The sequence below is a fragment of the Otolemur garnettii genome, unplaced genomic scaffold (genome assembly GCF_000181295.1).
Source record: "Otolemur garnettii isolate 467f Iridium unplaced genomic scaffold, OtoGar3 scaffold00055, whole genome shotgun sequence".
NCBI classification, from domain to species: Eukaryota; Metazoa; Chordata; class Mammalia; order Primates; family Galagidae; genus Otolemur; species Otolemur garnettii.
Window position 1 is genome coordinate 8,188,943 of NW_003852450.1, and position 11,007 is coordinate 8,199,949.

At 53.6% G+C, this 11,007-nt stretch overlaps 1 protein-coding gene across 1 annotated transcript in view; it reads left to right on the forward strand.

The window, feature by feature from the left end:
• Positions 1–11,007, forward strand: part of CACNA1S (calcium voltage-gated channel subunit alpha1 S) — a 68,601-nt gene that overhangs the window by 45,787 nt on the left and 11,807 nt on the right. The window contains 10 exon segments of the mRNA XM_012806611.1: positions 977–1,029; positions 1,290–1,436; positions 1,854–2,055; positions 2,814–2,972; positions 4,305–4,415; positions 5,079–5,162; positions 8,549–8,605; positions 9,511–9,639; positions 9,884–9,949; positions 10,548–10,639. Coding sequence (XP_012662065.1) covers positions 977–1,029; positions 1,290–1,436; positions 1,854–2,055; positions 2,814–2,972; positions 4,305–4,415; positions 5,079–5,162; positions 8,549–8,605; positions 9,511–9,639; positions 9,884–9,949; positions 10,548–10,639 — 1,100 coding nt within the window.

The window sequence follows — 11,007 nt, forward strand, 5'->3', positions numbered from 1 at the left end:
CTGGCATTGCCCACCCTGCCTTCACCTGCTGCTCCAGCAGCCATAAAAAGGGGTTGTGGTAGGAACAGCACAATCCTGTGTGGGATGAAGGGATGGGGGAAAGGGACAGCTATGCCTTCAGCTGGTCCTATGTCATTGGCTTAGGGCAGTTTCCCTCTCTGAGCCTTGAGACTGGACCAAAACCTACGAATTTCACATCTATTTTAGCCACATTGAGACCTAGCAATCAACTCCTTTGTTCACACCCAATCTTTTGCAGGTATCCAGTATGAGGTGCAGATACAAAGAGCTTGGGCAGTGCTGTGGCTCAAAGGAGTAGGGCGCCGGCCCCATATGCCGGAGGTGGCGGGTTCAAACCCAGCCCCAGCCAAAAACATAAAACAAAAAGCAAGAACTCTGACTGCACTCAGTATGGGGGCACAGAGCCCTTCAACTCAGGTCTGGGTGGGGTACACTGGGACCCCTGCTCCATTCTGAGACAAGTTGGGTTGGCAGCACCCAGCTAGGCTCTATTTCTACAGCTCCCATGCCCACTCCAGCCCTGAGGGCACAGGGCTGGCAAGAGGTGGGAGGTGGGTAACCCTCCAACTTGTCATAGGGAGCCCCAAGAAGGCCTTCTGCAGCAGCAGGGGAGCTGGGGTGCCAAAGGGAGGGGCAGGGGCAGCTGCGTTCATATCTCCACCTCCGCTGCCCAGCCTGGGTGCTCAGCAGTTGCTCACTTAGGGCACTGCGTTCTCAGCCTTGGCAGCACCTAGGCCAGGGAAAAGCCCATGGGGAGCCATGTGAATGGGTGATGGTGAAGGAGGAGGACTATTCAGGGCCCTGCCCCAAGGAGAAGGCCACCTCTCTGACAGGAAAGGGCGGGCTCCTCCTTCCAGATGCCCCATTTTCTCTTCTTCCTCCACCATTCACTTCCATGGCCCACTTTTCTATCCTGTTTCCATGACGACATGCCGCTCCCTCCTCCTGGATGCAGGGGAAGTTCTACAGCTGCACTGACTTATCCAAGATGACGGAAGAGGAGTGCAGGTGTGCCATGCTCTGCTGGCTGGGGATGCACGGTGGGAGGGGCACCAGGCAGGGGCCCTGCAGACTGGTAACTGGGGGCCCTGAGCCTTTAGGCACAGGAGGGGTATTCAAAGAAGCTTGGGCTTGCCCAGCAGGGCACCCTCCGGTCCCAGATCTGGACCTTCATTTCTCCTGCACACTCAGCTCAGGGCCCAGAGGATGTGGTGGGGCGGAGGCAGCCCCGTCACACCCTATGCAGTGACTGGGCATCCCTGCCTCAGGGGCTACTACTATGTGTACAAGGATGGGGACCCCACACAGATAGAGCTTCGTCGCCGTGAGTGGGTGCACAACGACTTCCACTTCGACAACGTGCTCTCCGCCATGATGTCCCTCTTCACCGTCTCCACCTTTGAGGGATGGCCGCAGTAAGTGAGGGTTGGGTCCTGGATCCCACACAGCATGGTCAGGGTGGTGCCAGGGAGCCTGCTGGCCCTTCCACAGGCCCAGGGCAGGAGCTTGGCACACTGCCCTGACTCTCTGATGGCTTATAGGACTGGGGTGCCAACTGGTCAGTCCAAAGCAATCCTGACCAGGGTGCTCTGACATATGTACCCAGTCTCCTCATAGGCGTCCACCGCTCTGCCTACAAGGGAGCTCTTCTGACTGATTAGGGACAGAGGAGGCACTCCATGGAAAGGCAGAGCCATTCTACAATGGGGTCCAGGCTTCTCTGGCCTAGCCCTGACTTCAGCTCCATCACTCGACAACAGGACAGGTTGTCAGAAAGCTCTCTGCCTCATGGCCCCAGTCCAAACCATCCTATCTTCTCTGCCCACCCTAAGGCTGCTGTACAAGGCCATAGACTCTAACAAGGAGGACGTGGGCCCCATCTACAACAACCGAGTAGAGATGGCCATTTTCTTCATCATCTACATCATCCTCATTGCCTTTTTCATGATGAACATCTTTGTGGGCTTCGTCATCGTCACCTTCCAGGAACAGGGGGAGACCGAGTATAAGAACTGTGAGCTGGACAAGAACCAGGTGCCAGGGCCACCTGCTGAAGAGGGAGGGCAGAGCCCCAGCAGCCTCCTGCTGGCCCCAGCCCCAGATCTAGCCAGCAAAGCGAGTCCTAGGGCGACCCCAGAAACTGTATTTGATGCCAAGCCTCATCCTCTATGCACCCCACCCCATCTCCAACCTGACACAATACAAGTTGGTAGAGTAGGCTCAGCGCCTGTGGCTCAAGCGGCTAAGGCGCCAGCCACATACACCTAAGTTGGCAGGTTCGAATCCCCAGCCCAGGCCCACCAAACAACAATGAGGGCTGCAACCCAAAAATGGCCAGGTGTTGTGGCGGGCGCCTGTAGTCCCAGCTACTTGCGAGGCTGAGGCAGGAGATTCGCTTGAGCCCAGGAGTTGGAGGTTGCTGTGAGCTGTGATGCTATGACACTCTACCCAGGGGGATAGCCTGAGGCTCCGTTTCAAAAAAAAAAATAAACAAGTTGGTAGAGTATGGGGGGGGCTTCTCATGGAACCCCAGTAATACCCAGAGAAAGAAATACCTTTCAAGCCCCTGGGATGGTCTAAAGCCATGGTTGGAATGGCCTGTGATAACTTGAGGGGAACTCAAGGGCCCACTGGGGTCATTCCCTTAAATAGTACAGAGTCATAGCTTCTGGCTACAGCTGCTCTTGACTCGCCCAGAATTAAGGGTCCCTCAAGCCCACAGGGGAGGCCACAGGGAAGGAAGGGAAAGAGCAGCCTCTTGGTGTTGACCTGTCCTGTTGTGTGTGTGACAGCGCCAATGTGTGCAGTATGCCCTGAAGGCCCGTCCATTGAGGTGCTACATCCCCAAAAACCCATACCAGTACCAGGTGTGGTACATCGTCACTTCCTCTTACTTTGAATACCTGATGTTTGCCCTCATTATGCTCAACACCATCTGCCTGGGCATGCAGGTAAGGGACCCCAGAAGACAAGTGTCCAGTCAGACTGGGCCTGGCACCTGGGTATGGCAGGGAGTGGGGAGGTTCCCGAGTGCCCCTGTAGACATTTCCTGTGCCCTGCATCAGTCAGGTGCTGCACAGGACACAGAAGAGAAGCGGACCTTGTCACCGTGGCCCTTGTGGTTTATCCTGGAAGTAAATTAAGCAGACAAATAGTGTGGTAACTCTGCAAACAGATGACTACCACTGAAGGGGGGGGGGGGTGTAGGAAGTAGAAAGTGCTCTCCTCGTACTGCTTCTGCTGCTACAGATCTGGATGGTTGAGTTGGCTGGAATCTTGGGTCTGGCCTCCAGAAAAATGAGTTAGGTATTCACAGGTGTCTCTCTTAGGAGTTGAGCACTGTTTATAGATAATATCATAATCAGCAGCATCATTATCAAGCCTTAATTAAGCATCTGATTCCTTACACCCTGTATAAACAGAATTGCACAATTAGGCTCCCTGTCCCTAAGAGCCCAAGACACACCCAATGATAAGACCACACATTGCCAGGTCATGAGAATATGGAAGAGAATCACTGGGCCACTAGGCCCTGATTGCACAGAGGATTGTGAGCAATTGCTGTACTTGAGGCTGAGTCAGGCAACAGAATCAGGCACTCCTGCCAAAATGTGTGGGGAAAGCCATAGGTCCTTCTGAACTCCCTGGAAGGGTTTTGTGGAAAAGGTAGGATTTCATTAGCTTTCTAAACAAAAGCTAAGAGCTTCCTGGGAAAATTTACAAGGAAATAGGTTTAACAAGGGTCACAGTGGTGAGTCAAGGGGACCAACATTACTTCTGTTAATTGCCTCATCATCATTGGGGGTAGCAGGCGATATACTAAGGTTGGTAAGCTCAATTTCTCCACCAGGAACCAGAGATAATACCAAGTAGAGAGAGAGAGTCTTGTGCCCAATTAACTAGGTGGAACCTGCCTCAGAGCCCAGCCCCAGATCTAGCCAGCAAAGCGAGTCCTAGGGTTGACCGATCTCGGTCATCCCAGAATAGACGTATAAATGAGCTCTGGACAGGACTTGTGAGCCCAGGCTCCTTCCCCTCCTTGTATTACCTCTTTTGTGGTGGTGATTGTAGGGGGATAGTAGAGTTCCCAGCCCTGTCCATGAGATTTGGTGGAATTACTAAATCAAGGGATGACTAAAGCAAGCTCCTAGTTAGTTCTCTAGGCTAAAACAAAATGGGCAGGGGCTCAAAGAAGGGTTGAAAGCTTTCCAGAAAGAGTAGGGGGCTCTGGGAATGCAGTCTGCAGGATGGACAAGCCCACCTCTCCTATGTCCCCTCCACAGCACTACAACCAGTCAGAGGAGATGAACCACATCTCCGACATCCTCAATGTGGCCTTCACCATCATCTTCACCCTGGAGATGATCCTCAAGCTCATGGCCTTCAAGGCCAGGGTAAGTGCCCGGGCCACAGGCCCAGATAAGCAGCTGGTGCCTGGTAGGTGGGCCTGCTCGTGGAACACCCACCCAGATCCCCTCATCTTACCACTTCTGCTCCCTGCCTGCTCACCACCTTCAAGTGCAGGGCAGGCAGAATTTCAGGCAGCTGGAATTGACCGATGATGGAAAGATGCCAGCACCTTTTCCCTGCTCCCTTCTTCAAGACTGCCTTACATTCCCGCCCTCCCTTAAGCTTCTGAAGAATAGGCCCAGCACCAGGGGGAATATCTTGCTCAGTTTCTCTGCGTCCCAAGTCTGTGCCTTGGGTTCCCAGCCCTGTCAGTTCTGCACTGTTAAGCCCCAGACAGGATGTTAAGTGGGGTTCAGGGGTTGAAAGAATACTCCATCTCTCCTAGGACCCAAGTCTTGAGATCCCAGCAAGTCTCCCCTTTCCCTCCTACTACTTCATTCTCTCAAGGAAGGGAAGTAAAGAGCTAAGGGGAGAGGAGAATGGGGTGGGGCTGCTGCAGCATCTGCTAGTAGTGAGGCGGGGTGCCTGGAGTTGGTCTCCCCCAGCCTCCCTGTGCAATCTCAGGTGAGACCGCTGCCCTCTGCTGGCCACCAGAGCACCTTCCTCTCAGAGCTCACCCCCAGCTCTCTGGTCCCTTCCCTTCCCAGGGCTATTTCGGAGACCCCTGGAATGTGTTCGACTTCCTGATTGTCATTGGCAGCATCATCGACGTCATCCTCAGTGAGATCGACGTGAGTATCAAGCAGGCAGACCCATCACTGGGGTGGGACCAAGAGCTTGTTCAACATGCATAGGGTGCCCACTGCGTGTACATGTGGCACCTCAGGGGGTTACAAACATGGAAATGACAAGTTGTAGCTTCTGCCCTCAAGGAACTACAGTCCTGCAAAGCAGAGAAATAACTCAGACACCAGGTAGACATCCCAGACTGCTGAAAGGAAGAGATATATCATGGAAAGGAGAGGGCATCTCTGGGTGGGATAGTCAGGGAAGGCTCCATGGAGGTGGTGCAACTTGCCTTAAGGAAAGGGATGCAGTGACTGGAGCTATAAAGGAGAACAGATATGTGGGGCAGGGTTCCATAGGAGGGGCACAGAGCAGGAAGGGCAAAGCAGGCTCAGGGTGTGCTTGAACTTTATGGAGCAGGCAGTAAAAAGTCACTGAAAGTTTCTAAACAGAACAGTGGAAGGGCTGAAGCCCTGCTTCTAAAAAGGTCATCTGGAGAGGAGGGGCAGGAGGAGAACTGTAAGTAGGGAATCAGTCATTCATTTATTCCTCAAATACTTGCTAAGTACCTCCCATGTTTCAGGTATGATTTTTATTGCTAGAGATACAGCAAGAAGAAAATTGTGGGGGAAACAGACCATAAATAAATCTATAACATGACAGGTATGACAAATATGTACCATGAAGAAAAATAAAACATGTCAAGACCCAAGAATGGGAGAGGTGGTGTTAAGATGCCATTGGAGCAGAGATCTGAGTACTAGTGAGCCATATGGGGGGGGGCAAAGTGTTGTTACAAGTGGGGAAAGCATGTGCAAAGGCCCTGTGGTGGTTGGCTGGGTTTGAAGACTAGAAGGAGGCCATTGGAGCTGGAACAGAGAGCAGTAGAGATGAGATGAGAGAGAAGGAATGGGGGTCAGATCATCTAGGAGCTTGAAGGCCAATTATGATCTTGGGTTTTATTCTGAGAGAGATAAATGCCCTTTTGTAGGTTTAAGTGTGGTCAGACTTCATTGTAAAAGAACCACACTGGCTGCTGTGGCGAGAACAAGCTGTAGGGGACTGGGGAGAGCAGCCAGGAGGTCACTGTAGTAATCTAAAGGGGAGGTGACAGGACTGAGGCTAGCTGTGGAGGCTGTGAGAGGTGGTGGAAAGGTAAATGGCCCAGGAGCTGGACTAAGATGCTCTAATGGAGGGGATGAAGCCCTGTGGGTGGAAAGTGGAATAGCAGTAGGATCTGCATTATGGGGTGGAGGTGGAGGGCAGGTAGAGGTTCCAGCCAGAGAGGTCCACATTCAAGATTTTAGAAGTCAGCACCTCCAGAGGTGGCCATGCTGAGGATCTGCCACTCAGGGCACCGCAGAGTGAAGAGGGCAGCAGGTGACACGGTGGAAGAGGTCCAAGAGCACAGTTGATGCTGAAATCTTACGACAGTTTCCCAAGCAGCACCCTGGGGCTGTGGAAGAAAGAGAGGGAGGAGAGCAGGAGAAAGGCATCCATCTTTCTGAGCCACCCTAACCATGGCCATGATGGTATTCTACCTAACCAGTGGCAGACTTGGAGGTGGGGAGCCCAGTAGGCGACTAGCACCAAAGCTGGGGGGCTCTTTTATGTGTAAGGATTCCTTCTGAACTCTCCATTGCTCACTGAAAAACCTTTTAGGCTGTGTCAGCCCCTGGGGTGAACCTTATGGTGAGCGGGTTGGAATGGGGAGGAGCAGCTCTGGAGATGCCTGAGAGGGGCGGGGTGAGGGGAGCAGCTGAGGAAAAGTCTGGGCTCTATAAGGAAAGAACCCTTGGCTGAAGCTCCTAAAGGCTGAGCCCTGGCAGGGAGTGGCACCTTCTGGGGACTTGGCTGCCTCACAGGCTGTCTGATGTACTAGGGGAGGGCCCACGGTGGGATCCCTGTTTGCTCCCCATGCACAGAACAGTGACAGACAGAGCTCCATCTGCTCATATCCCTGAGGAGGCGGGGTTGATGAGAGGCAGGGTGGGCACTGGGCAGAGCCCATGTGAGTGTGTGAGTGTGTGCGTGTCTTGTATATTTCCACCCATGCTCAGTTTTTGCAAAGGACCCCATGGTTTGAGAGCAGCTTCTCACCGCCACAGTCAGAGGAGATTTCTTAAACAGCCAAAATAAACAGCCCAAACTAAAAATGGTTACTTCTTAAAATTTGAGGTCTATGCGGGATAAGCTTGGATAAATCTTTAAAACAGTTTCTTTGGTGGTGGAGGACAGGAGGGTGTCATCAGGCCTTATCTGATTTTTAGGCACAGCAGACGTTCCTTACCAGTATGTTTGCTTGAAGTTATGTGATATCAATTTATAGTGCTAACACTCAAACTGCGGAAAGGTCTAGGGAAGCGTGTCAGTTAGAACTTTCTGCAATGGTAGAAATGTCCTGCCCAGTAACTGCCAGCCACACATGTCTATTGGTTACTTGAAATGTGGCTGGTGGAACTGAGAAACTCAATTTCTGATTTTATTTATTTTGGATTGTCATTCAAACAGCCACATGTGGCTAGTGGCTACCATACTGGGCTGGTGTTCATCCTTGGTAGCATATGAGAATCACCTCTTAGCCCAGCCCCAAGCCATAGAACCTCATTTCATTGGTCTGGATGGGGACCCAGCAAAGATAAATATATATATTTTTAATTTCTCCCTGTGGTTGAAAGCCCAGGGAGAAGCTGCCCAAGAGAGTGTTGCTTGACGGGGAAACCACTTTGCTGAGATTGATCTATCTGCAGATAACTGGAAGATGAAACAGTGACTTCTTTTGACCCAGGGCTTTTTAACAAGGGCTTCTAAGAGAAGCTTGAAGTAAACAGGGAAAAGTTGCTCCCTCACACCCAATGCCCACTCTTTAAGAGCCTTGGTCCCAGTTTTGGTCCTTTGGTAGGCAGAGAAACACCTACTGCAGGGACATCAGACTCCCCCAGGGGAGCCTTGCCCCTGGAAGAGGGGACTTCCATGAGGGTCCCACCCCAGCTTTGGCGTGACAGGGATGTGACCCCACTTATAATGATGAGCAGGTATTTTCCAACACACCCTTTCAGGGATGTCCCCAGGGTCAAGTATCCCAGACCCCGAGCCCTTGTTACCTGTAGATGCCTGTGGGAGATGAGAAGGGACCTCTCTGTGTCCAGTCTTCCCTCCCCGTCTTGCTCCCTTGCCCAGCCTCTTGCCTCACATCCCCACAGAGCTTCTCCCACCTGCCCCTGATTGACAGCCATGTGGGGTCCTCTTCCCCTGCCTCTCTATCTTTTTCTCTCTTTAACCCTTCTTTGTGTCTGTCCTTTCTGACACATCTATCTCTTCACCTCCCTCCCTCGTGTCCCTCTTTCTCTCTCTCCTCTCCTTCCCCTCCCCTCGTCTCTTTTCTCCACAGACTTTCCTGGCCTCCAGCGGGGGACTGTATTGCCTGGGTGGAGGCTGCGGGAACGTTGTAATTCCAGGCTGCATGGGCCTGCCAGCACGCACGCCCGCCAGCTCCTGCCCTGCGCTCGCATGCCTAGGCCTGGCTGCGTGGATTGCATGGGGTGGATCAACATTCAGGCCTCCCTCCCCAGAGCAGGCCCCACCAAGGGTCTGGGCTTAGGGTGGGGCAGGGGCTCGGTGGACAGACGTGCATGGATAGTGTGGCTTCCTCATAGCCCTGGGAAATGGAGTGAGGGTTCACTCCGGCACCCTCTCTGCAGATGGGATCGATCACAGTCCAAAGAGAACTGTGATTGCTGGCAAAGGACCTTAGTGACAGTTCATCAGGCACAAGGCCTTTGGGGACTCAGGAAGCAGAGCAGGGAGGGCTCTCCCCTTCCAGAGTAATTAGTGTGTCTAAGGCTGGCACAGGGCAAAGGCTTGCCTGGCTTAGAACAACCGTGTGCAGGGTGGGAGTGACGGGAGCCACCACATTGAATTTATGGCAATTGAGCAGCAAAGCTTTGGGGAACCTTTGCACTGGGAGGACACTAGGGGAGGGAGCCCAAGAGGGCCACCAGGCTCCTCCACTCAGTGGCAGCTGGAAGAAAAAATGAGATGAGCAGGAGGCCCCAGAGGGCAGGCAGTGGGCCTGGCTGCAGCCTCATCCCAGGCGCATCCCTGCTGCTGCCCCTAAGCATGGGCTCACCACACTGCTGGGTACCACATATCCTCCTGGCAGCCTCCCAGCTGACCAGCCCCAGAGAATGTCCCACGCTAGTGGACAGCAGGGGCCAGAGGTGGGACTGGAACTCTTCCCCACTGCAAACATCACCCAAACATACACACTGCACCTCGCACCCCGCCCTGCCCTGCCCCTCGCCCTTCTGAGGAGCTGTCCCTAGACTGACCTCTGGGGCTGCCACCTCACAGGACCCAGATGAGAGCGCCCGCATCTCCAGTGCCTTCTTCCGCCTGTTCCGAGTCATGAGGCTGATCAAGCTGCTGAGCCGGGCTGAGGGCGTGCGAACCCTGCTGTGGACGTTCATCAAGTCCTTCCAGGTGCCAGTGCCCAGCCCCTTGGCTGGGGCCAGGGTGGGGTCTGCACAGGAATGGGTGGGGTCCTAGGTGGGAAACTGCACTTTTGCGGAGTGGCCACTAGGAACACCTCCATCAGGCTGGGGGAGGGGCGGCAGAGGTCGAGGTTGGAAGGCCAGAAGAGGAGGGCCTTAGGAAGCTAACAGAGGGCCAGGCTATAGGGCAGGTGGTGGTGGCCCATGGCCTGACACTCCCACCTGTCCTGTAGGCCCTGCCATATGTGGCTCTGCTGATCGTCATGCTCTTCTTCATCTATGCTGTCATCGGCATGCAGGTGAGAGGTAGACCGGCCCAGGCCGAAAGTCAACATGGACCTTGGCCAAGTTAGAGGAGGTTGTTAGTGCACCATGGGGAGCCTAATCAGCAGTCAGGACCCTCCAGACTCCCTGCTTCATCCATCCTGGCAGCCCAGGGGTTCAGCTGTACAGCTGGGAAAGGAGGTCGTGCACCTCCCTTACCCCTTGGCGTCTGCAGGGCTAGAAGCTTAGAAGTGACCTATAAGGAACTTGGCATGCAGATGGACATCAGAGGCCAGATCATGTCTTTAAGGCCAGACCTAAGGCCTGGATGGGCTCAGTCCACACTCCCCTACAGGCTTCCCTCAACCCCTAGACTGACTCCCCAGGTCTGCTTGCTACTGGGAAAACTGGTCCCCCACCTACTCTTCTTTGGTTTGGTGGGGCAAACTTCATCAGACTTAGAAAATAATCTAACTTATCTGGCTTCAGGTGGAATGTGGCCTGAAGTGAAGGGGACTTGGGGGAGGCAGGGGTGAAAGTGGGGAGGAGGCTGGACAGGAGAAGGCAGTGACAGATGAGCTTAGGGGACACTTTTATCCAGGTCCCAAAGTCAGAGCCCTTTGTGATTTGCAGATGTTTGGAAAGATCGCCATGGTGGATGGGACTCAAATAAACCGGAACAACAACTTCCAGACCTTCCCACAAGCTGTGTTGCTGCTGTTCAGGCATGAGCCCCCCACGCCACCCCACTGCCAGCCCAGCTCCTGCCCTGCTCTAACGTGCACAGAGCCAGGGCTGGCTTCACAGTGTGTGACCTGTGCAGTGACGCAGGGCCCGGCATTCAGAGGGGTACTCTGCTTGGTTTAATGCTCTGCTGTCACTGTCTTCAAGATTTTAACCATTTTTTAACAAGTAGTCCTGCATTTTCAGTTTCCATGGGGACTCTCCACTGAGTGGAGTACTACATATTCCTCTAATCTCATGCCACTGAAGCAGGAGACAGGGGTCAAATGTCCTTTCCTGGACATTGGGGTGGCTCCCAGAGTAGGGAGAGGCAGAGTGAAGAACTGGCCCCAGGGGAGAGAGTTGGGGA